This window comes from Globicephala melas, chromosome 11 (genome assembly GCF_963455315.2).
Source record: "Globicephala melas chromosome 11, mGloMel1.2, whole genome shotgun sequence".
NCBI classification, from domain to species: Eukaryota; Metazoa; Chordata; class Mammalia; order Artiodactyla; family Delphinidae; genus Globicephala; species Globicephala melas.
This window is the reverse complement of record NC_083324.2, coordinates 45448415-45473792: the sequence shown is the minus strand read 5'-3', so window position 1 is coordinate 45473792 and position 25378 is coordinate 45448415. Positions and strand designations below refer to the sequence as shown.

Sequence of the window (25378 nt, the reverse complement as noted above, 5' to 3'; positions counted from 1 at the left end):
TCTACTGTCTGAGGCCAAGAATGCCCCAGTGAAGGCTGGCGAGGGGTTAACTCTGATTTAGTCCCCAGAGAGGGAGGTCAGGAGGGGCCTGAGGACACAGAATCCTAGAATTTCACGACCAGGAGGGAAGGAAGACCTGATCCAATTAGCCTCCTGCTCTCAGCCCAGCTGTAAAGGATGTCCGTTACAGCATCCTTACTGGAGAGACATCCAGCCTCTCTACCTTAACCCGGGGACGGGGAGCTCACTCCTCAACAGAACCCTGGCTTTTGCTGGGGCAATCCATATTGTAAGAAGTCTCCCCTTTGTGGAACTCCAAATCTACAGCGTAAAAGTGACTCTTGGGAATGGGGCTGTTCCCAAGATTCCAGTTTTTCTGAGCCAATGAGCCTCCATGAAACTCAGGGCGTGGGAATTGCAGCTCCGTGAAAGGTGGCACCAGTGGGCCACCGGGGAGGAGCACGGAGCCCAAGCCAGACAATAAATAGCTCAGAGTCTCAAGAACATCCCAGGAGGCCTCCCCTTGGTCTTCTTTTCTTTTCTTTTTTTTTTTGGCCACACCTCACAGCTTATGGGATTTTAGTTCCCCGACCAGGGATTGAACCTGGGGCCTCGGCAGTGAGAGCACCAAGTCCTAACCACTGGACCACCAAGGAATTCCCCCCATGGTTTTCTTAAGAAGCCAAATGAGTGGGTGGAACGGAATCCAAGCCTCAGGACTCCTAGTTCAGTGCCCCTTTTCCACCCAATCTTCGCTGTTGTCTATGACTCAAGATCAAGCCGCCTCATGCCTGTCTTGAGGAGAATACTGCCCTCGAGGGATGGGCCCCTCAGCTTCCAGGTCAGGGGTGAACATGTCTCCTGAAGGCTAGTCTTGTGTAGATCTGTCTCATTGCTGGGGAGGCAATGGAGGGGCTCCGCCCTCAGCAGACGCTAGACTGAGTGTCATTCAGTGCCTTTCCCAGCTCTGAGGGACGCTTCTAAGCTGCCCCTTGTTTATCCATACCTCTGACTGGGGCTGTCCTAAATGGGAAACTACTTGTTCAGTCACTTGTTGAGCCTGACAGAATGTTCTGAGCCCTGGAACACAGAGAATCAAAGACAGGCCCACTGTCTACAGGGGGTTCAAGAGGGGAGATGAGTAGGCATATTAAAGGAAGGAGGGGGACAGGGCCTTCAGAGAAAGCCCCTAGGCCCTGAGTTCACAGAGGGAGCACACGCTCCACCTGAGGCAGCCAGGAGGTGGGATGGATGAGGGCTTCCTCAGGTGGCCTTGCTGGAGCAGGAAGATGGGGGTGGCCCTTCCAGCAGAAGCAGTACAAGCTCAGAGCAGGAAAGCATCAATATTCCTATTCTGTTTGTTAGCTGGGCATCAGCTGGATAACGTCTGGCTGCAGCCCAGGGGCCCTGACGAGGAAAAGGGGAACATATCAAAACAAAACAAAGTCACCTGTGGATGGAGGCCTTGACGGTAGCTGGAGTAGGAATTCCAACTTCATTCTGTGGCTGCAGGGAGCCTGGGAGGTTTCTGACGGAAGAGTGCGTGGTGGGTTGCAGTCTCCATTCCTCAGGACACGTGTTTTCCCGGGCATCTTCTGATCAGAGAGGGGACAATAGCCATGTCCCCCTCGTTAGACTGTTCAGGGCGACCCAAGCCTGGGCCATACTCCGGAGCCTGCAGGCTCACCCCAACATCCCAGTCCAGAGCTCCGAGCACATTCCAGAGTGGAGCTGAACGCCCTCACTCTGCGTGGGGCCTCATGAAGCTGTGGTGTGAGTGGCCTTGGCGCTATCTGCTCCCATGGACACCATTTCCGGTATCGCCTGAGAGGAAACAGCCCGGGGTGGGGGAGGGGCGTGCCCAGGCCCAAGACACCCACAAAGCCTGTGAAATCTCACTCTGGGCAGAAGCAGCTCTGAAATGTCAGGAAGGTAGGGTTGGCTCAGTTTCCTGGGAGGGGAGGTCTGGGGCCTGGCAGAGCAGAGGGGGTGATGCCTTCACCAGAACACCATACGGCCCTCAGCCGCCTTTGCCGGCTGCCCACCCAAGCCAGGCTATGCCCCCCAGCATCGACCCCCGTCAGAATCTGCCCCAGAGGGCACCCTTTACGTGCGTTATCCCATCAACACTCACATGTACCCCGGAGGCTGGCATGACGCGCCCCCATTTCACACAAGAGAAAACGACGCTCGGAGACAGTCGTTGCCGCCCGGGTCTCAGATCCGGATCCAGCCGGTGTGCGCTTCCGTGCCCTCAGGCTCCCAAATGCTCTCAGGGCTCCTGCACCGCCAACCACCAGAGCCAGCAGGGGCTCATGGCACGGAAGATCTGACAGGCAGGGAATGTTGCTTCCCAACCCAGGGCAGATTCAAAGCAGCACCTTAGCAGGGGAGCAGACAGGCTCCCAACAGCAGTGGAGAGGAACGGCATACGGCCAGGCGGCGGAAGGATATGCAAAAATATAGATGAGAGATGCGGCTTCCCTGATGGTGCAGTGATTGAGAGTCCGCCTGCCGATGCAGGGGATACGGGTTCGTGCCCCGGGCGGGGAAGATCCCATCATGCCGCGGAGCGGCTGGGCCCGTGAGCCATGGCCGCTGAGCCTGCGCGTCCGGAGCCTGTGCTCCACAACGCGAAAAGCAACAACAGTGAGAGACCTGTGTACGGCAAAAAGAAAAAAATAGAAAGAAAGGTGCATGTATGTTTTATGTAAATTCCCAATTTGCAAATTCTGCTCACACTGGTTACTCTGTTTAGCCTCCTAGGGGTGCTGTGAAGAAGCAGCCGTTTCCTAGATGAGAAGACCAGATGAGTCCAGGTCTTCTGGGGCCTGTGTGCAGGTCTAGTTTCCTTGACCAGTGGTTTTCAGCGGGGCTGCCCAGAGCCTCTGAGGTCCATGGAACTCCCCAGACCCAGTCTTCTGGGATCTATCTTTCACAGTAGCATTCACAGGAGGTTTTGTCTGTGGCTACTAAGGAAAGTTCAGAAAGCCATGCAGTACCCATCCTGTTTCCCAGAAGTCTAGTCCACCTGATCTGCTGGGACAGGAGCAGATGGTCTTAGTGTCATTGCCTGATGGGACACACAACCCACCAACCAATGTTTCTGTCACCACGATGCCCTGGCATCAGCAAAAGCTTATATTGGGAGAATCAGCCAGTGCAAAGGAAGGACCAGGCCTCTAATCCCACTTCTGTCACCCCAACCAGCTGTGTGCCTGTGAGGCCATGTTATTTCCCTTCTCTGGACCTTATCTGCATCACCTATGGAAAGGGTTTGAATGGGCTGACCTTGGAGTCCCTTTAATGCCAAAGTTCTGAGGGTTTCAGGAACTTCTATTTAAGTCACAAATGGGGAACACATTTGAGAAAAGTTTCATCCAAATAGTTTAAATGAAATATGGTTTTAAAAAAAGACTTTGCTAAGAGTTCCAGCAGGCAGAGTTTTCATGGTTCCTGCAGTTCTTCAAGCCACAGAAATGGAGCATTTGGGGATTAAACTGGGTCCGTATTTCTATTCAGTGAGCTCATTGCCAGGAAAGGGAGCCCAAGGCCCAGTCTGACAATTCTAGGAGAGGAAGGCCCCAAGTTGGGATGGTCATGGCCCTCCTGCCAAGCTGGGGCCGCCTTCGCTAAAGGAGCCAGCGCCCCTCTTCATCCTGAGTGAGGATGGATTTGCTATGATGCCAGTCTCTGAGCACAGCAGGGCCCACAGCCTGGGAGTGTCTGGGAGTTGGGAAGCAGCTTCATCCAGATGCTCCCTGTCTGCGGTCACCACCCACGTCCACCCGTGTGCGCCACCCTCGGGGCACAGGGCTCAGCCCCCAAAGCTGGGCTGCCGGGATCCACATCCACGCTCCCCCTTACCTACCAGGTCCCCCAAGCCGAGGGGTCACCCCCCTCCAGCCTCTGCTCTGCATCGGTAACGGAACCTGCCTCAAAGGGGTCATGAGGATGAAATGAGTTCCTCCTTGTCAAGCACTTCGTGTGGTACCTGCACATACCTGGATAAACGGGGGCTGTGATTATTATTACTATCTAGGCCTCAAATGACTGCTCTCCCTCCTGTCTTTCCCAACTAGCAGGACAGCCCAGAGGTGAAGGTCTTGCAGGACAGGCTGGCGGCCACAAACCTGAAGATGAGTGACCTCCGCAACCAGATCCGGGCTGTGAAGCAGGAGCTCCGGGTGGCCCAGAAGGTATTTCCCGGCCAGGGTTCGGGTCCTCGTGGGTGGGCCTGGGACTGGGAAGGTCATGGCTGGGACAATGGCTTCCATTCAGGAGCTGGGCCCCGTGAACATCACGCTGCTTGTTCTGGGTCAGGCTCAGATCCAGTAACTTCCTTCCAGCCCTTGAAACAGACCCATCAGGTGAGGGTGGTTGCCGGCTGCCTGCATGACCCTGCATAGAGGCCCTTGTGGGGCCCGCCCAGCCCTGGATGGAGGAGGACAGTGCTGTCCACCCTGGAGAGGCCCTTCCACCTTCCCTGTGCTACGTGCACCCCAATAGATCCTGGGCATCTCCTTAATAAGCCACCTTGGACTTGGAAGCCTACCGAGACCCGTCTCCTGCCCTCTGCTGTCTATAATATGAGAAAATGTTAAGGTTGTTTGTGTGTTAAAGGCCCCTTTCAAAGGAAAACGCTCGGACTTGGGAGGCAGGCCCAGCTGGTTCATTATTTATTTTTATTTACATAGTGAATTCTCTGGCATTTGTACCACCAGCAGCGGTTCCTGCTGGAACCACTCAGACCAGCCAAGATTTCCAAAACAGAGTTCTATTGTGGAAACAAGCACCAGAGACTTGGTACGCTAGATGGGTTTCCGTGACAGGCTGCAGAGGGGCCCAGGGCACAAGCTGGGGTATACTGTTTCCACCTCAAAGCCTCGAAGTTGGGTCTGAACACCTCTCTGCAACAGCCACAAAGCTGGGCCCTTCTGGAACCAAACATCCCCAAGTGACATTCGGTAGCCCCCCACTCCTTGCTGCACTCAGACATGGCCCCTTGTCAATGGCTTTGCACGGAGGGCGAGGCCCTGTGGCCGTGTCCTCCCTGGAGCCATCCAGAATGATGTCCGTTCTGGGTGACAGGTGAACAAATTTGGAGCAGGTCTTGGTCAATTTTGTGGTCCACTCATCCCAGAATGTGTCAAGGGCAAGGGGCCCCACCTGGGCATGGACAGCAGTTCCTTGTCTGCCCTAAGCATCACCAAGAAGTGCTGGGAATGATGGGTTCAATGCTTTCCCAGGGAGAGCTGCTCGTGGAGCGTGGTCAATTGGCCTTTGAGGCGGGGAGCGGGGGAAGGGGGAAGGTTGTGCAGGTGGAGGCCGGGCCTTCGGGGAGCCCCACGCACCCAGCACTGTTTCTGCACGTACAGCAGCTTTAGGGCTGTGGCAGAGCCCTCTCTCCCGGCCATACCGAAGGCCTCACCTTTCTCAGGTTTTAACCAATGAGATTGGGGAAGATGTGAACATCCAGCAGCTCCTGTCCTCACCTGGGACATGGAGGGGTCGAGCTCAACAAATTCTCGTCTTGCAGAGCAAGGTGAGTGAGTCATCAGACTTCTCCTGGCCCTGACCGTAAGGCTTGAAATGCCCCAGAAAGACCCACGCTGACCCACATTAAAGACACAGAACCCGAAAATGGCCTTTAGGTTCTGCAGAGCGCACTTGCAGGGCTGTTGTTCTACGTTCTCCCCAGCCAGCCTGATTTTCATTTGTCATTAAGTGAACAAGCATTTATATAACACTACATACCAGGCACTGGCGCTCAACAAATACCAGAGCCTCTGATTTATTTTACTCCAGGCAGATTTTTTTCCCCGGTTCATGTAAATTTGCGTGACTGTTGTAGGCTTTTTCCAGTTTTGTCCAGATGCCTGTAGGCTTTTGAAGGTTTTAATTACCATCCCCCCCCCAAAAAACTTAGCCTGTCTCCCTCTTTACGCTCCTAGAGGCTAGGAACAGGGGCTCCGCAGCTGGACTGCTTGGCTTCAAATCTCAGCCCACCACCCACCAACTGTGTGGCCTTGGGCAAGTTGCTTCGCCTCTCTGTGCCTCAGTTTCCTCCTGTGTGTACTGTGGATAATGACAGTGCCTACCCCGCATCGTTGTTGGGAGGACTGAATGAGTACAGATGTGTAAATTGCTTACCACAGGGCCTGGCATGGAGGAAACACCGTCCGAAGGTTCGCTGTCCCAAGAAACCAAGAGTCACACAAATAAGTGTGTCGTTTCCACTATTTGCCAAGTGCGTTGCCTTCATTCCCAGGTTCCCAGGTGGCTTTTCCCCTCAGGGTCTCCTGTGGGATCCCTGAAGCCAACATGAAGGGGGAGAGGTCTCTGAAAAACTGTGGTTAACGACCAGTGTGTGGCCTTGTGGTTCAAGAGACCTGAGTCTGAGTCTGGCCTCAGTCACTTGTCTCTAAGTTTGGTGTCTTTGGGCAAATCTCTTCATCTCTCTGTGTCGCAGTCTCCTCGCCTGTAAAATGGAAATAATAATGCCTTCCTTGTAGGGTTGTTGTGGGTTAAATGAAATATCGTTTGGGAAGTGCCCAGCACAGTGCCTGGCCATAGTAAACACTCAACACATTAGTTATCATTGTGAGTGTTGTTAAGCTGTGAACAAACGGTTCAAAGTAATAGTACTGTGTTCTTTAACGTTTAAATGGAATTACCACACAGTGCCACACGGGGGCACTGAAATGTGCTTTCAAAGCCATCCTGAGGCCCCAGGGATCCTAGTGAATTTTGCCCCTGGCTCAGGTTTACCCAACTTTGTTCCATCATTTATGTTGCGTTGACGTGGAAATCAGGGTTAGAAGGACCCTAGGAGTTATCCACTTTAAACCCAGTGTGATCAAGCCGTGGTTCTGTCGGATGACATCCACCTCCCCTGTGCCGAGGGCTTCACCCAGGCCATTTTGGGGTTTCTCGAAGTTGCCTAATCCTAGAAATCACCCGTAGCCCTTGTTTAAAATGCAGATCCCCGCGTTCTTCCCGTGGAGCTCTGACTTGTTGGTATGGAGTGGGCCCCAAGATCTGTCATCCCAAGAAGCATCTTGGGGACTCCCAGGCTCAGACAACTTCAGGGTACGGAATTCTCATAACAACATGATGCAGCGTGTTACTCACAGGCCTCTCCACAGATGAGGGACCTGAGATTCAGAGACGTTAAGTAATCTGTGCACAGTCACACAGGCGGCGAGGCTTTGAGCTGGTCTCCCCGCTTCCAAACCCTGCCCACCCTCTGCAGCACCTCCTCCAAGTGGCCAGGAGCCCGTAGCCTCCCGAGGAGCCCGCCCTGGCTTGGGTGGCCTGTCAGTTCTTCCTGGTACTAAGACCTGCTATCCTTTCCCTCCCAAGTTCCTGGGGCTACACATCTGCTTCTTGGCCTCAGAGATAGGGTGATTTTTCTCATTTACTTTGAAGTCTCTCTTTTCCAAGCGAAACCTCCCCAGTGTCTCCCCTTGTTTTGCTCAGGATGCCACCGCAGGTCCCTCCCATCCGTCCCCCACCCCAGTCCCTCTCCTAGGGACCTCCACGTCCATCTGGAACCGTGTTGTCCTCTGTCTGGTGGGGTCTCCTGTCACATCACAGGGCGGCCCCTCTGAGGGTCGAGTCTGACTGCAGACCTGTTGTGGAACCACCCTCAGGTTCGAGAGCTTGAGAAACAGCTGGGACAGACTCGGAGCCGGTCGGTAGAAACGGCCAGTGATGAGCTGTCTGTCTATCCCGATCCAAGGAAGCTGTCGGCACAGGAGAAAAATCTGCGGAGGATCCACAACCTGGAGAGGGAAAAACAGGAAAGCTGGGAGGTAACGTGTGCCTGGCAGGGGGTCAGGGGCGCCTGGGGCCAGGAGACCACGACCACCCCTGCGAGGACTTGGAGGCTCTGAGGTTCGGGGTCACCTCTGTGCATGTTCCTCACGTCCTGTCCCTCCACCTTGAGCTGCCTGACGGGTTCCTCACCCAGAGCCCATTTCATGGACGTCGGGTGGCCGCATTCTGGCTGTTTTGGAGATGCTGGACCTGAAACCAGCTCTTGGTGGAATGAGGCACTTCGGTTTGAACCCTAGGCTTGGCGCTGTCCACCGAAGCATGGCTTTTCTCTTTTTGCCTCTCAGGCAGGGATTGAGGGTCCTCGGGAGGACACACCCAGCGTTGGCCAGTGGGTTTCCTCTCGTGTCCGAGTCTGGCCCCTGTGTTCTCGGGCTGTCATCCATCTGGGTCACGTCCATCATGTGCTTGGGCTGCCTGACACCCCGGGAGGCCGAGGCTGGGAGTCAGGGCTCAGGCCCCACTGACTTGCCCTGTGACCTCAACAAGTCCCCTCCCAGCTCTGGCCTCACCAGCGAGTGAGAGCGAGGGCTCAGCCATGGCCCGAGTCCCACTCAGCCCTGCAGCCCGTGACCGTGCCCTCTGGTTACAGAAACTTGCAGCGGAGCGGGATGCCCTCCAGAGAGAGCTCGAGGAGCTGAAAAAGAAGTTTGAGGGCGTGAGGTCCCGGAACAAGGTGCTGTCGAGCGAACTGAAGACCCTCAGGAGTCAGATGGGGACCCTCGTGGAGAAGGGCCGGCATGACGACGAGCTCATCGACGCCCTCATGGTACAGCCACCTCTGGGACCCCTGCCCCACCCAGAGGCCTGTGACCCAGCCCCAGCTCCCCCGGAGCCCTCCCTCACCCCAAAATGCCACCTGCATAACCCGGGAGCTCATTGCCTCCACTGGGCCCAGCCCCGAAGCTTGGCTGCAAGTACGGGAGCAACTCAGAGGCTGCCCGAGGGCCAGTACAGGTCGCGTTATGTGAGGTTGATGCCGGGCACAAGGCACTGCACCTGTGGACCCCAAAGGAGAAAGAAGAGGATGAGGGGGCAGCAGATGGGATTACACCCTGGGATATTTCTCATGGAGGAACGGAAGGGACGACGGAGCGGGGCGCTGGTGCATATCCTTGTCTGTGTGACAGCATACAGCACCCCCGCTTCTGGGCACGTGGGGTGTGGTTTATAATGGTTAGTCACCAAGATAACCCTTAGGGACACATAATCCCATTGCACGGATGGGGAAACCAAGGCTCTAATTGGCTAGATAAGTCATCCAAGGCCACACAACTGAATTCAAACCTCCTTTGATTAACAAAGCCGCACTGCTTTCCTGACCCTAGCCTGGCCTTTTCCCTCTGGGGCCTGAGCCACCCCAGGGTTTTGGTCTCTGAATTCCTAGCTGTGCCCACAGGCCCCTGGGGTGGTCATGACTGGCTTGACGGTGGTGCAAGGGGGAACTGATGCTGGCTTAGGCATGCCTTGGTCCATAATAATTCACCAGGCAGTGTGGTGGGCAGGGCACAAAAGACCTGAAATCTGGGCCCCCTCTGTTCATACCTCACTGTGTGATTCTAGGCTAATTGCATCCCCTCTCTGAGCCTCAGGTCTCAGTTTTTATTTTATTTTTATAAATTTATTTATTTCATTTGTTTATTTTTGGCTGTGTTGGCTCTTAGTTGCTGTGCGCGGGCTTCTCATTGTGGTGGCTTCTCTTGTTGCGGAGCACGGGCTCTAGGCTCACGGGCTTCAGTAGTTGTGGCACTCAGGTTCAGTAGTTGTGGCTCGCAGGCTCAGTAGTTGTGGCGCACGGGCTTAGTTGCTCCGCAGCATGTGGGATCTTCCCGGACCAAGGCTCAAATCCATGTCCCCTGCATTGGCAGGCGGATTCTCAACCACTGCGCCACCAGGGAAGCCTCAGCTCCCAGTTTTTAAATAAGGTGTGGCCTGGATGTCCATTGAGGTCCCTAGGGCCAGTATTCTTTGTCACTGAAGGTGCATGGTGAGAGCTGCAAACAAGCCCTAGCCCTGCCATTCACCAGCAGTGTGTCCTGGGCTCTCTGGGCCTCCATTTCCTCCACAAAGAGGTGAAGACAACGCCCTCACCTGTTCCAGGTCGCCAATATGGTCCTTCCCAGCCCCCAGGCAGGAAGCCTCCACCCCAGAGGTCTCCTTGGGAGCATCTCCAGGGAGGGGACCTCCATCAGGTGCTGAAGGATCCGTGGTGAGGGGTCCAGGTACTGCCTTCAAAGGTGGTCTTCCAGCACAGTGGGATAGGGCTTCTTTTTACCCACTGGCTGAGGGGCCACCATCTGAGCTGTTTTCTGTTGTCCCGAGAGCCGCTTAGATGTCCTTCTTAGCCTCGATCTCAGGGAGAAAGAAGTTGAGGACAGGAAAACCTGGTTGAACCCCGCCCTGAGGACAGGCAAGGTGTTCCTCCTGCTTCTCAGGGAAACACTAGCGTCCCACTGTTAGGTTCCCGAGGGAGCAGGGAAAGGGTGGGAGCTGCGGGTGGGAGGAGGCGGTCTTCTCTCGTGTCCTTCTTTACTCAGGGCCGTGGCTGACCCTCACCCACCCTCCCACTTGGCCCCGCAGGACCAGTTGAAGCAGCTACAGGAGATTCTGGGCAGCCTGAGTCTGCAGGAGGAGAAGACGCGAGCGTCCAAGCACCACTTGCACCAGCAGCTCAACAATGAGGCTCAGCAGAGCAGCAGCCTCGTGGCCCAGCTGCGGGCCACGGTGGCTGAGCGGGAGGCCAAGGTGCGGCAGCTGGAGGTGGAGATCGGGCAACTCAGTATGCAGGTGAGTAGGGCGCTGGCTCAGCCCAGCATCCATTCCCAAGTCCTGGCAAGTCCATCCAGTATCCAGAGAAACCTCAACCACCTCCGCTTCTCCCCACCTGCCTTCACTTGGGCTGTGCCACGTCCTACCTGGTCCCACTTTGGCCCCCTGCTTCCATCTGGCTCCCCGGCCCACTGTGCACACACCTTTCCTCTCGAAGGGACACACCAGATTGTCTCCCTGCTCCACATAAAACCTGTCTGTGGCTCCCCATCACTCTCCGCCTCACCCAGTCCTCAAGGGTTCGGGCTCCTGCCAGCTCACCCTCTCCCTCCCCAGCTGTGGCCTTCGTCCTCATGGTCCAAGATGGTGGCCACAGTGCCAGCCTTTACGTCCACATTCCAGGCAGTGGGATGGCAGAAGGGAAGCCACGCTCCTTCGTCCAGTTTGCAGGGCGCCATGTGACTAGCTCCTGCTGCCCCCCCAACCCTGAATCTTCTCTTCACTCCCCACTTTCCACAACTCTGGCCATGTGAATGCCATTTAGCTCCTCCATGGCCTTACTTTCTCCCTACCCTGGGCCTGTGAACATACCTGAAGCACACACCTGAAGCACACACCTTCCCTTTCCTCCCCCTCAGCCTTTAGATCTTATTAGTCAAGAGCTCCTCCAGGAAGTTCCAGGGCTCCCATTCTGGGTTACGTGCCCCTCCTGGGCACTCTCCTAACTCCCTGTACATTCCCAAGCCAAAATTTGGTCGTGCTGTGTGATCAATTTCCTGTTTTCTCCCCCAACCTCTCCTTGAGGGGGAAAAGACCATGGTGCCTGGCCCAAGACTGAGCCCACAGTAGTTGCTCAGTCAATGCTCGTCTAAGGAGTGAGCTCCCGAAGATGTTTTCCCTCGGCCGAGGCCTGGAAGGGACAGCATCTTCACCTCACCGCTGTCCTGGCTCCAGGCACACAAAAGAAGACTGATTCTCACCTCAGAGGCCCCCGGACAGCTGGGGCCAAGCGCTACCCACCAGACAAGCTGGCACACACTGAGAGTTTTCTCAGGATGGGCAGGGCTTGGGGGACAGGCCAGGTTGTTTGGGGCTCACGCCAACTGGTCCACCGTTGATGGCAGCCTGACCTCCTGCTGGGGGTCCTGCAGTGCTCCTCCTTCAGCCGGCCCCACCAGCCATCCGGAAGAGGGAGGGATGGGGGAAGGTCTGAGTGTCTCCAGCTGACAAAGGCCAGGGGCCTCAAGTCACACCTGGCATTCATCCATGTGGGTGGGGCTACCTAGAGAGGTGGGGCTGTCCCCATACTTCCCCCTGGGACCTGAATGTGGAACAACTTCCTGGCCCGGTCACCCTCCTTTGGCCATGAAGCTCCCTTTCTGAAGAGAGGCATTATTAGCTGTCATTATAATGCAAGGAGCGTCTTCACCAAACAGGCCTCGCTTTGCACTCCTGCAAAGAAGCCTCTTTCATATCTCCCGAAAGCCCCAAAATCCAGCCAAGGCCCCCTCCTGCCTTCTCCAGGCCTCTGAGCCAAAGCCCTGAGAAGGGAACCCACATCTGTTCCCTGCAGTATCTTCGGAATAAAGGAGTAGGCGAGGGGTCCAGTGGGCCCGAGGTCAACCCGGCTTCCGCCAAGTTCCCCGAGGACCCGGGCCTGACCAATTCCCCGGCCTCAGCAGGTGATCACGCTGGCAGGCTTGGATCTTCTCGGTAAGAAAAAGTGGGAGGGGTTGGAAAGTGAATAGTAATTATTCAGAAGAAAGGATGGGAAGCCACGGGTGCAATTTTACGATGCCTGTGGTGTTGTCCTCCCAAAGTGGGGCGGGGTTGCGGGGGGCTTCCGTCAGCCCTGCCTCTGCATGAAGGAGCCAGTTAGGTCCAGATAGTATTACTTCAAGAGCGTTTGGTTGTAGCTCCCTGTAAATTCCTCTCCCAGCTGGCCTCGAATCTCACCTGCTTCTAGGATTCTCAAACACACCTGTGTTGGGTTGTTCGCGGCTCTGATGTCCCCTGCTCCTGTCTTGTTTTAAGCAAGCAAGGGTCCTGGAAAGGAGGGCAGCAGATCCACAGGGCTGCTGCAAGGGCCAGTGCTGGCCCCCTCCTCTGGCTCCCCAGTGCCCTGCTGGCCCCTGCTCCCCTCCCAGCTGGGCCCAGCCTGCCTGCCCGTGGTGATGTGCCCGTTCCGCCTTCGCACAGCTCCGTGACCAGCCTGGGCCACACACTGGTGGAATCTGCTCTCACATGGCCTTCCCTGCACAGTCCTCACGGGCCCTCACCCAGGTAGGAACCCAGGCCCCCCACCCCGGGCCCTCACAGGCCTTCCCATCCTTGACTTCTCAGTCAGTATTGCCATCCCATGACAAGGATGGGAAACCGAGGCCAGGCCAAGTCCAGGGACTCTTCCAAGGTTCCATAAGGACATAGAGGGTCAGGGAGGTCCAGTGCCTTATCCAACGTGATAGGGCAAGCGGCTTCAGAACTAGAGTCTCGGTCTAGTGTTCCTTCCTGCTACCACAGAGTTAACACGAGGAATCTTCCAGGGCCTGGAGCCCAGCACCTTCCCTTGCCTCCCCTTGCGCGTTGAGAGTCCATCTCTAGGGGAAGAATTTCACGTCATATGGGTTCCCACTTTAAGCCACTGATATCCCCTCAGCTCTCTGGCCCCCTCTTTGTTGACAGAATCAAGCCTTAGGGCTTAAATGGGCCCTTGTTCTTCCTGCCAGCTCACAGACAAAGGGTGGCTTTGTCCTGCCTCGGAGCCCTGTCCCGAGCCCCACCCACTGTCCACTGGAGCTGCGCTCCGGCTGTCAGCTGCTTCTCCCACCCCTCGGGCAGGTCAGTTCAGGTTCCGGTCGAGCCTCTGAGGGGCCCTCATCTCATGTTTGACTTGCTGTGTGGCTCCGGCAGATGGGTCCTCCTTGGGCTGCTATTCCCCAGGAAGTGCTTGGGATACTTCTGGCCTGACACTTGGTAGCACAGGTACCCGTGGGCCAAGGCCACCCCTGCAGATGCCCCAGCCAGCAGCCTGGGGTCACAAGGGCACTGGGAGAGAGGGGCCCAACTCTGAGCCTCAAGGCCCATGCCACACTCTTCCAACACCACAAGGAAAACAGACAGGCTCTGTCACTCTGAGGTGGTTGTCACAGTAGTAGAGGCAAGAAGATGGACAAGATGCCCCCAAGGTCCCTTCCAGGCTTATGTGGCCATGACCTTTGCACTCCACAGGGATACAGGAGCCGATGTGCCCTGGGCTGCCCAGACTGCTGGTTCTTAAGCTTGTTTCTTCCACCACACACAAATATTTACTGAACCCAACCGTGTGCGGGCCCCTGCCCTCACGGAGCCTACAGTGCTCTCCCGTCAGCGACAGGACAGACGTTCACGGGGTGGGAGTGACCCCAGAGAGTGTGTCTGTCAGGGCTGGCGTGGCGGCTCTGATGGGGTGCCTGGGAGGCAGGCGGGGCAAGGGGATCAGCTCCTCCCCCAACACGTGAGGTCACAGGGGTGACTGGCGTAGGGTTCCCCACTGCGCTGTGCACGCGAATCAGCTGAGGATCTGCCGGGTTAGATGCAGGTTCTGATTCCGCAGGTCAGATCCTGCAGGAAGTGGGATCCTGCAGTTCCAACAAGCTCCCAGGTGATGCCACAGTCGCTGGCTCAAAGACCACACTGAGCGGCAGGGCCTTAGAGTGTATTTAGGAGCCGGAAAATGGAGGAGCCTGTAGTCCTCAGAGCCCATCTCAACCAATCCCTGTTTAGAGGGAGGACTGCGGCCCCGCCCTCCCCATGTCCTGTGATTCTGGAAGAGCGAGTCAGCATCACCAGGGTCTCCCTGGGAAGGGCGAGGGCAGAGCAGAAAGCAGCTTGGCACTCGCACATGGGCTCTGGGGGCTTGGGGTGGGGGGCAGAGCTCACCTTGGGTCCCAACCCCAGCCAGCAGGTAAGGCCCAGTGGTGAGGAGGGAACCGGTGATGGGCTGGATCAGGGCTGGAGAAAACTGACCAAATTACAAAGCAAGTGTCCAGGGTCCAGGAAAGTGGACTGGGCTTGGAGCCATGCCAGGAGATACAGGAGAGCCAGGACAGGCTGACAGGGAGACAGAGGCTGGGCCTACCTGACACTGAGAAGGGTGGTCAGGTCCCAGGCCACACAGGTTCCCAGGGCACCCCCAGGTCCCCAAGAGCCAACTTCCATAGCCACCAGACTAACTCCAGGCCCCTACAGGGATTGGATGGACAAAGGTGCTGATGAAACTACAGCCCTGCTGGGGTCTGGCTCTGGAGCCAGCTAAGTGAGGTCTAGAGACTTCAGCAGGCCCAGGAACAGTAAACTGAGAAGAAGCCAATGGAAGAGGCCGGGAGGGGCTGGATTGGCTTCTTCTCTCTGGTACCCTCTGAGGACCCCTGAATGTCCTTCCAGCCCCTCCCACCACCATAGGGATAAGCATCTCTTCAGGTAACCCTTAAATGACCTCTGCCCGCACCTTGGTCCCCAGGTTCTCGGACTCCCCAGAACAAAAAGCCTGGCAGACACAGGTGACAGAGTTCAAAGCCCTGTGGCAGGCCGCTGAGGTGGAGCGTGACCGGCTCACCGAGTTCGTCACCGTTCTGCAGAAACGGTAACACCTGGCGCCAGGGATGCACTCTCACGGGCCTAGGTGGGCTAAGCGTGGGCAGCCTGGCCCAAGGGCATCCCTCTTGGACAGAGGCCAGGCCGTGTCCATGACTGGGTCCACCTCACTGGTGAGTCTGGCTCCCACAGTGTTGGCCCCGGGCATTCCCAGCCACATCTCACGTGACCCTCAAGTGCCCCTCTGTCTCGGGGACCCGTTGTCACACTTGTGGTTTGCCCTGTCCTACGTGCCCCCCGTAGGACAGTTGCATGCAGGTGGCTGTGAGGTGGGCATCTCAAGGGAGGGACTCTCTGCAGTAGGTAAATCTCTCTGCAGTCGGCTCAACTCACCAGTAATGAAGATCTTGCACGAGCATGGCACGGCACTCGGTGTCACTGGCGGCTTTGGTGGGAAGAAGTCCCAGGCTAGACTGAGGTCTGGAATTACAAAGAGGAAGAGAGCCACTGATAGATGGGGAGCTGAGACTTCCCTGGTTGGGGGAGGAAAGTATGTGGCCCAAGGCAGTGGACCAGGGGGTTTGGTTTCCTCCAAGGGGTTGTTGACAGATTTCTATTCAGATAAATCAGTGTTCCTTGCTCAAGTGACCCTTTTGGCAAGAACTGTAGGTGCCCAGGCCAACACATGGCCCAACCATGTGACCTCCGCACTGAAAAATATAAAGGACCACACTGAATGTCTGCCTGAACAGGCCGTGTCACATGTCAGTCAGGGCTCTTTGGTGACAGACGATAGAAACCAATTCTGGCTAAATTAAGGGAAAGGAGAGTGTGGGAAGGTGCTGGCCGACTCCAAAGTACTGCCCTCCTTTGCAGGGCGGAAGAGGAGCCCAAGAAGATCCAGGGACCTTGGTAGCAGGAACCCTTGAGTGGTCTCTCCTGGACCACTGGAACGATGTAGGCCCAGTGGCTTTCAGTTCTTGTGCCAGTGGTTTCTAGGAGAGAAGGTCTAGCTGGCCTGGGGTGGCTCACACGTCCAACCCTGGACACAGGCCAGGCACCCTGACTGGAAGGACCTCCAGGTGCTGACATAATGGAAGAGGGGTGGGAATTCCCTGGCTGTCCAGTGGTTAAGGCTCCGCACTTCCACTGCAGTGGGTGTGGGTTCGATCCCTGGTCAGGGAACTAAGATCCTGCATGCCGTGCAGCGCGGCCAAAAAAAAAAAATGAAATGGAGGAGGGGCAGCTTGCCAAAGGGAAAGATGGAGTACAGCCACCAAAGGAGCTGGGGTGCTGGGATGGCCACTCCCTAAGCAGTGAGGAGTGGTCAGCTTTGTTTTCTTTTCAGTAGAAAAGAGAGGATATGAATTGCAGACACGCTAAAGCAAATGAGAAAAAATAACATTAATTCTTTTTCTGTCATTGAAATATAATGGAGGGCTTCCCTCCATTATATTATATGGTGCAGTGGTTAAGAATCTGCCTGCTAATGCAGGGGACACGGGTTCGAGCCCTGGTCTGGGAAGATCCCACATGCCGCAGAGCAACTAAGCCTGTGCACAACTACTGAGCCCGCATGCCACAACTACTGAACCCCGTGTGCCTAGAGCCCATGCTCCGCAACAAGAGAAGCCACCGCAATGAGAAGCCCGTGCACCGCAACGAAGAGTGGGCCCCGCTCGCTGCAGCTAGAGAAAGCCTGTGCGCAGCAATGAAGACCCAATGCAGCTAAAAATAAATAAATAAATTTATTTAAAAAAAATAAATTAAATAAATAAAATTTTAAAAAATATATATAGTGGATAATACAAGCCTCTAACCTATCCAATGGAAGAAATATACCCAATTATGACTTTCTCTCTCAATTCCTTTGAGTTTCTTTTTTTTTTTAATTTAATTTATTTAATTATTTATTTTGGCTGTGCTGGGTCTTCGTTGCGGTGCGGGGCTTCTCCAGTTGCGGTGCAGGCTTAGTTGCGGTATGTAGGATCTTAGTTCCCTGACCAGGTATCGAACCCCGGCCCCCTGCCTTGGGAGCGCAGAGTCTTAACCACTGGATCACCAGGGAAGTCCCTCCTTTGAGTTACACCTGAGTTTTGGGGCGGTGGATTTGTGCATCCAGGTGACTTGGTTATCTACTGCTGCACCATCCCAAACCCAGTGGCCTCAAACACGATGGTTTATTCTTTCTTACCATTCTGTGGGTGGCCTAGGTAATTCTGTTTCACGTCATGCCACCTGGATCACTCACATGCCCCGTTCAGCCAGCTCAGCGGGGGCACCTCCATTCTCCTGTACGTGGCGTCTCTCTCCGTGTGGTGCCTCATCTTCCAGGGCCTCTGGGATGAGGGTGGGGCAAGCAAGGCGCCTAGAACACAAAATTAAAGAGACACTCACTCTCAGAGTCATGCGTGTGTGATTCTCTCTCAGCTGATACCTAGAGCTTTGGGGGAACTGAATTTTATTTAATTTTCATTAGTTTTTAGTTTTTTTCATTAGTTTTTGATGGACCGTTAGGTTATTTTAGTCTTTTGCTTTTGCAAATAAGTTTCAAGGAACACGCTTGAACAGGTTGTGTTAGTGGCTGTATACTATGCTGGCATACAGTTTTGTGTTGGTAGTTGTATTCTTTTCAAAATTGTTACCATTCTGTTCCTTCTTGACTCTTCACCAAGGTGGGAAGAACACTTCCTCCAACACTGCACGTACGTATCCAGGCTTCCGCTCTGATTTGCATGTGTGTATGTACGTATGTAATCCTTTGCTTGGGTGAGATCTCTTGGGACAGTCCTGGCCTTCTAGCTGAGCCTTCAGTATCACAGAAGTCTGAAATGCCATACCTAACCACAAGAAGGACCTTAGCCCCAGCCTCAGTGAAAGTAATCAGACCCTTTAGTAAAATAACCAAATAACAAGTTCTTCAAGGCCCATGAATTCATGACAGGCATATAGAGAATAATAATAATAATAACAAACAGAAAGCAATCACTAAATCCAGGAAAAGCAAGCAAATAAGAAACTGTAATCATGAGTATACTGCCTGTCTGAATAATCTTCCTAACGTAACCCCTTGTGGTAGACAGGATTTTGTCCTCAGTGCCCTTCACCCCACTCTTGTGCCTGTGAATACTTTATGTTATATGGTAAAAGAGACTCTGCAGATGTGATGATCGTTATGGACCCTGAAATAGGAAGATTATCCTGGATTACCAGGTGGGCCCAATCTAATCACTTGAGCCCTTAAAAGCAGAGAAATTTCTCCAGCTCGGGCCAGAGAGATGCTTCAGAAGAAGTTAGAGTCAAAGCATGAAAAGGGTATCTGGCTGGCTTTGAAGATGGAGGGGGCCAAGTAGCCTCTAAAAGATGAAAGTCACCCAGCTAAGAACCAGCGGGAAACAGGGATTTCAGTCCTTCAGTTGGAACTGAATCCTTCCAACAACTTGGACGAGCCTAGAAGCAGATGCTCCCCTGGAAACTCCAGGTAAGAGCCCAGGTCAGCCAACACCTTGATTTTGGCTTGTGAAACCTGGAGCAGAGAAACCAACAGAACCTGCTGAACTTCTGACTTACAGAACCACGGAGCGATAAATCTGTGTTGTTTTAAGCTAAGTTTGTGGTAATTTGTTACAGCAGCAATAGAAAACGAATACACCACCTAACACTAATTGAGCCAAAAAATGGTAATATAACTACATCGGGAGGTGAAGAGGCGATTCTGTTTGGCAAGGAGAGAGTACTAAAATAAAACTAAGTTCTCATGTTGCCTGACAGGAAGTCAAAAGATTATATTTAAGACTTAAAAAATTAGCAGCATAAGCATCTGTAGAAATATGGCAGTAGTGGAAGAAACAGCTCAAAGCGGTAGAAGTGGTTGCTTCTGGAGAGCAGAAATTGGGAGTGGGGAGGGGGGGAGAGGCTGTGTGTTGTTTTGTTTTTGTTTTTTTTCATTTTAAGCCTTGGAGAGAACGATATGGTTTTAAATGCACATTCCTATATTACTGCAATAAAAATCAGGAAGAACAAGTCCCATGCCCACTGGTGTAAGCTGTGCCCACCTCTCTGACAGCCTGAGCAGGTGGGGTGCCAGGGCTTATGGCAGACCCTGCTCTCTCATCACCAGGGTGGAGGAGAGCAACAGCAAGCTTCTGGAGTCAGAGAGGAAGCTGCAGGAGGAGCGGCACCGCACCGCGGTGCTGGAGCAGCACCTGGAGAAGATGCGCCTGGAGCCTGGGAGGACGTCAGCTTCTCAGAGAGCAGCCCCCAGGAGCAAAACAGGTGGGGCTGAGGTGGGGCCGGCCCGGGGTCACATTGGGCCCACGGTGCTCTGGGGCTCCTGGTTCTGACTCGGGGGCCAGGGGGGAGAGGACACACAGCAGCAGGGGCAGGCAAAGCTCCACCCTGACGGAGGGGCTGACCGGTGCTGCTGACTGGCTCCTCCCTCTTTCCTGAGCTCCTTACCTTTCAAGGGCAGGACCCTAAGGTTGCTTGTGTCACTTATGCTTTCATCCCATTGGCCAGATCCTAATCACATGACCACACCAGCTCCAGAGGACGGTTTAGTTGTCCTAAATCAAAAGGTTAGTTCTAGGGCTTCCCTGGTGGCGCAGTGGTTGAGAGTCCGCCTGCCGATGCAGGGGACGCGGGTTCGTGCCCTGGTCCGGGAAGATCCCCTATGCAGCGGAGCGGCTGGGCCCGTGAGCCATGGCCACTGAGCCTGCACGTCCGGAGCCTGTGCTCCACAACAGGAGAGGCCACAACAGTGAGAGGCCCATGTACCTCAAAAAAAAAAAAAAATAGGTTAGTTCTACTGCTCTAACACAGTGGTTCTTAAGGTACAGTCTCCAGACCAGAAGTGGCAGCGTCTTGTGGGGCTGGGGAAGTGAGGGTGTGGGATGCCAGAATCAGAAGCCATTCCTGGGGAGGAAGAACCTTCGGTGTGAAGAGGATGAGCCTGCCTCTCTCCAACATCCCCATCCCAACCCCTCCAGGCTCAGGAGTAGAGGTGTTGCCCCCCAACTTCCCTGCCTCTCAACACCCCAGTACTCCCCCGCCCCCAGCCAAGGACACTCAGATTTTTTCCCAGCGCAGAGATCAGAACGTTTCAGGAGGACATTCCAGAAGTAGGACACAGAGTGGGAGTGGTGTCATTCTCCCACCAGCAGGGCCAGGGCTCCAGGGGCCTTCCAGGAGCTGCTGAGAGTCCAGGCTGGGGAAGGTCCTGGGGACTTAGCCCTGCTGGGCTTGCAGAAACAGGTCCCTTAGGAATGTAGTGTCTCCAGGCCATGGACTCACCTCCTGCCACGTGGCGGGGCTCCCAACTAGGGACGGCTAAGCCACAGCAGGGAAAACCACTTTGGTCCTGCCTGGACAGGGACGGGCAACTGCCTGGGGAGAAAGTGACCATGTGGCTTCTGTCCATGCTGGCCTGTGACATGGGAAGAGCACCGCCCCTCTTGGGGGCATAGCACACCCCTCCGCCTGTACAATAGGGAGCCTGACTGTGCAATGTGGTCCCCCGTGGCAGTTCCATGCCAGTGGGGAAGAGAACAATAAACCAGTAAAAGATGGTAGGTCAGATGGAGGTGAGCGCTGTGGCTTACAGCTGAGTATAAGGGGACAGGAGGTACAGAGAGCAGCTGTCTTCTACGGGGCGGCCACCCTAACTGATGAGCTGATGTCTGAGCAGAGGTGGTGGAAGGGGGTGAGGATGTGGCATAGATAACAGAGGGAAGAAGAAGTGCAAGGGCCCTGAGGGGGGCGCACGGCTGGAGGCTTGGAGGTAGTGAGACTGGGTCATGGGGAGGGGAATGTGTGGTGAGGCAGGGAAGTCACGAGGTGCTGAGGAGGTGGTCCCATCACACAGGCCTTGAGGGCCAAATGTGTATTCACTGTGGCCTCACAGAGCTCTAGAGGCAAGAACTATCATCCTCACGTTACAGGTGAGGAAACCAGCTCAGAGAGGTTGATGATTTACCCGGGGCCACACAACAGGAAGTAAAAGCCAGGTCTGCTGGTGCCAAGTGATTTCCCCTGCGCCATGCCACCACTGAGGGCCTGTTCAGCACAGACGTTTTCTGATGCTGTGACAGTGCTTGAGTTCCCCACCAGGTGGGCTTTGGTTTCTTTTTCTGAGCACTCTTTGTCCCCTGGCCCCAGCCACCGTGGATTCCCTGTACGTATGGATGGAGACTGGAGGTGGGGGACCCAGTGGTAAGAGGGCATCAGATGTGGTGACAGCCTAGACTCAGACTCGACCTGCAGGCCAGGCCTCAGGCCCAGCTGCCTTCCAGAAACTTATAGAGTGCAAATATGGAGAGAGTAGTGAGAGGAACCTCCTTGGTACAAAGCGGGCAGTCAGGGCCTAGAGGAAGGCAGCCCTTGTCCTGCACCTTGAAGGAGGTCTAATGTTTCAACAAGTGGAGAAGCAGGAAGTGGACAGTTGCGGGTGGGAGAAGGAAGTGTTAACACAGGGCCATGGCCTCACCACAGAAAGTGGCTGCTGCTGCCCCACAGGTGTGCCCACCTCTAACACCAGGCACAACCCAAAGGAGAGTGAGAGGAAGGACCCATCTTCTGCACAGATCTCCAATGTGCCCGTGGAATCCCAGATGGAGGAGCTGATCACCAGGTGCTCCGTGCCCTGTCTTCCTGAAAGGGTGGTGGTGTCTGGGTGGAGGTGTTTTGATAGGCAGAGGGATCACGTCCCTCCCCCTTTGACTTCTATTTGCCCAGAAGGCTGGTCCTGCTGGGTCCTGGGTTCTAGGCCTGTAATTCAGTAACTGGCCATCAGAGGGCAGAGAAACCCAGCCATAACCCTAAAGAGCCCATGCTTCCCAAGAGAAGTTTTATCAAGTGTGGGTCACTGAACCCACTTTTCTCATTCAATTAAACCTTTTAAGGTCAAATGGAGTGGTGGGAAAGGGGGAACCTCTATAAATTAGTACTCATGCCTGAGGCAGCCAACATTTGGGGGAACGACTGGGTACCAGGCCCAGTAGCTGTGGCTGGGCCCAGACAGGAATCCCACATGGTATTCTCCCAAGGGTCCCTGAGAGGAGTTCAGAGAGTACCCTGAGTCTGAAGAGCTGGCAGCGTTTCCCAGGGCCCTCTACACGCATGCACACACACTCACGTGTGCCAGCTCAGCCGCGCTGAGCCCTCTTCTCTGTGTGGTCTAGGCTGGCCATCCAGGTGGAGGAGAACGAAATGCTGAAGGCTGCCCTAAGCAGTGCCCTCCGGGGAAAGGAGGAGGACTTCCGAATGTACCATGAGACCCTGGGCCAGGTGAAAGGGGTCTTCCTGCAGGCCCTGCGGCAGCAGAAGGCAGACAAGCGCTAGGATGGCGGCCCAGTGTCAGCCTGGCTGGACGGGGCAGCCTTAGGCCTTGAGAGGACGAGGCTCTATCTGAGGACTCCATCTGCTCCTGGAAGCCAACCTGGGGCAGCCAGCTGGGCCCCTTCTCCTAGAAGAGGCTCTCCAAGGGCAACAAGAGCCAACATCCCATGGCAGGAGGGCAAAGGAGAAGCCCTGGGCACGCTTAGCGATGGCAAGCGAGGAGGCCAGTAGCCTGTCGGCATCAGCAAGAGCTCTGGGATGAGAAGCCGGCTGTGAACGGACAGATGCAGTCCCTTGGGCAGGTGCTCACTGCCCTTGTCCTAGAGCCTAGCGGGGGACCCTGCATGCCCACAGGGCTCCACATGTGCAGGAGAGCCCAGAGGGCTCCAGGCTGGGAGCATCCCCTAGGCCGCCCAGCCCCGCCCCACCTCCGTCACCAGAGCATCCTCACACCCCACTCCTACCTCCATTGCTCTATCTGTGGGCATCCCCACCCTCTACAGACTTGGGGGCACCGTGCTCCTAGCCACCTTGTCGGCCCACCCCTTAGGGTCCTTCCTTAGGTGCAGACCCTCAGGCTTGTAATAATAATGATGATTTTCATGATCACCACAGCTCCCAGTGAGTGGGCACCTACTGTGGAAACCCGATCCCATCTAGACCTCTAGTAACCCAGGGGGTTGTCACCCTGTTTTACAGATGGAGAAACTGAGGCTCACAGAAAGACACGGAGCTAATATTTAACCCTGGCCTGCATGCCTGCAAAAGCCAGGGTCCTCTGGCAGATCCGAATACCCAGGGTGGGCGTGCCTAGCCAGTGCTGGGCAGCTCTGTCCCCCTGCCAGCTGCTCCAAGAGGCACCTCTTTTTGCTTCCAAAAGGCTGCAGCTGGTGGGTGCTGGTGGCAGAGGGCAGAGGTGGGGCCGGCTTGGAGCTCTGGGCAGGGGCATTTTGAGGCAGTGGGTCCAGGCGAAGGCATAGTGTACCTGCCTCACCACAGCACAGGGGTGAACTGGGAGGGCTGCTGCAGGAGAGCCCCCAGGCCCCTCTGTGACTGCCGCAGTGTCACCCCTCTCAACTGCAGTTACTGCCATGGGGAGGGGTGGCTCCACGGAGGGTAGCCACACACCCCGACCCCAGACACCCTGGTCACACCTGGGCACACAGGGGCCCACACAAAGACACAGGTGCACACAAATACCTAGACTCAGAAGCATGAGTCATATGTGGACACACATGTTCCAGCAGACAGTGCTGACTCCACACTCACGGGCCCTGCCTAGCCATTTCCCTTCACGTGGGATCAGAGAAAACTTCCTTCACAGGGAAACTGAGCACCCTTTCATCCTCATGGCCTTCACTACACTTGCTGGGGGTCTCTAGACCTGTCACCCCATGCAGGGTTGGGGCTCCGAGTAGCGGGGCCAGCATGGAGTCACTCCTCAGCCCCATCCCCGAGGAAGGGCTCGAGCAGACAGGGTCCCAGAAGCCCCAGGTAGCTTCCCCCATGGAGGGGGTTCGCGGTACGTATGCCGCATATGTGAGTCACTGCACAAGTGACACAAGTGACCGGTCTTCACGAGCGGGAATGTGCGTCTAACACACACACACACACACACACACACACACACACACACACACGTGTGTGCTTAGAGCAGGTCTGCTCCATTCCCCCAGCAGAATCCCTCTTCAGGACTCACTGAGTTAAAAGGTGCCAAGTGCTAGTGCAGCGGCTGGCACATAGTAGGCGCTCAATAAACGCCAGCCCACAGTATTACGTCTATTAGTTCCACAAATACTTGTTGAGCAATTACTCTGCCCTAGGCAAGGGGGTGCCAGGTGAGGCAGACTCAGTCCCCGAGCTCCTGGAAGCCCCAGATCAGCTGGGGAGACAGATTCCCAGGCCACCATCTACCGAGCCAGCTGGCCATCAAGCAGTCATCGAGTGCCAACTGCATACCAGCCTCTCCAGGCCTGTGAGGGGCCCGGAGGCGAATCTGACTTGCTGCTGCGGCCTTCAGGGAGCTGCCTGTCCAGTCAGAGAGGCGTGGGAAATAGAGCGCCACGACGGGGCGGGATGGGTTGGGGGTAGGCAGAGACAAAGCCGCATCTCAGAGCCTCCCACCTTTCCTGTTGGCTTCCGGGCTCAATGCCCAAGTCTGGGTGGGGTGAGGCTGTCCTTCCAATCTCCCTGGGGTGTGGGTGGGTAAGGGGGTGGGGAGGGGAAGGCCCAGGAGAAGAAAGGGTTGTCAGAAGGACCAAGGGCTGGGGCCCTGAAGGTGGGCCAGGCACGGAGCGCGGCAACCTGGTCTGTCCAGGTTAGTGCCTGTGGTCCCTCCTGAGCAGCACCGCCTGTCCCTGCGGCCCCGAGGAGGACCTCCCAGCCCTCAGGCAGGTGGGCAGCAGGTGGGCTGGACCTGCCTTTCACAGATGGGAACGCTGAGGTCCCTACCCGGAGCCACAAGGTGGTGGGAACGGGAGACGGGTGCCTGGAGGGTGGACGAACAGCAAGCAGTGAGGCCGGGGGTGGAGACGCCTCACGTGAGGACTCTCCCTGGCCACACGCCAGGCTGTGGGCCTGGGCGCTCAGGTTCCGACACTGACAGCTGAGACCCGGCTGAGCCATGGGTGTGGCTTGGCCACTGTCCCCTTGGGGGCCTTTGGGGCACCACAGCCCAATTGGACAAGGCTGCAGTCTGGCTCAGGCTGATTCAAGCCCCAAACACGTCCCCATGTCCCTGGGCCCTCCCCTGCTCTCAGGAGGCCAGGTCAGGGGGGCCTGCAGCAAGAGGACTCCTCTGGGCCCTCGCATCCGGTGGCCAGAACTAGCCTCCCCATCCCCTCCTCCAGCGAGCTCACGGCCA

General features: G+C 55.7%; 1 protein-coding gene and 1 non-coding gene across 2 annotated transcripts in view; one reads left to right on the top strand and one right to left on the bottom strand.

Annotated features, from left to right (window-relative positions):
- CCDC13 (coiled-coil domain containing 13) overlaps window positions 1–24612 on the top strand; it is a 31024-nt gene extending 6412 nt beyond the window's left edge. Inside the window, exons 5-15 of the mRNA XM_030830261.2 lie at window positions 4083–4199; window positions 5441–5545; window positions 7656–7817; window positions 8432–8608; window positions 10420–10626; window positions 12182–12321; window positions 12808–12891; window positions 15107–15229; window positions 19301–19455; window positions 21694–21808; window positions 22359–24612. Of these exons, the coding sequence (XP_030686121.1) occupies window positions 4083–4199; window positions 5441–5545; window positions 7656–7817; window positions 8432–8608; window positions 10420–10626; window positions 12182–12321; window positions 12808–12891; window positions 15107–15229; window positions 19301–19455; window positions 21694–21808; window positions 22359–22518 (1545 nt within the window). The 3' untranslated portion in view covers window positions 22519–24612. The remainder of the gene's footprint in view (window positions 1–4082; window positions 4200–5440; window positions 5546–7655; window positions 7818–8431; window positions 8609–10419; window positions 10627–12181; window positions 12322–12807; window positions 12892–15106; window positions 15230–19300; window positions 19456–21693; window positions 21809–22358) is intronic.
- TRNAE-CUC (transfer RNA glutamic acid (anticodon CUC)) lies at window positions 584–656 on the bottom strand. Its single transcript has one exon. It is a non-coding gene; the product is annotated as a tRNA-Glu (tRNA).
- Window positions 24613–25378: the final 766 nt, after the last annotated feature.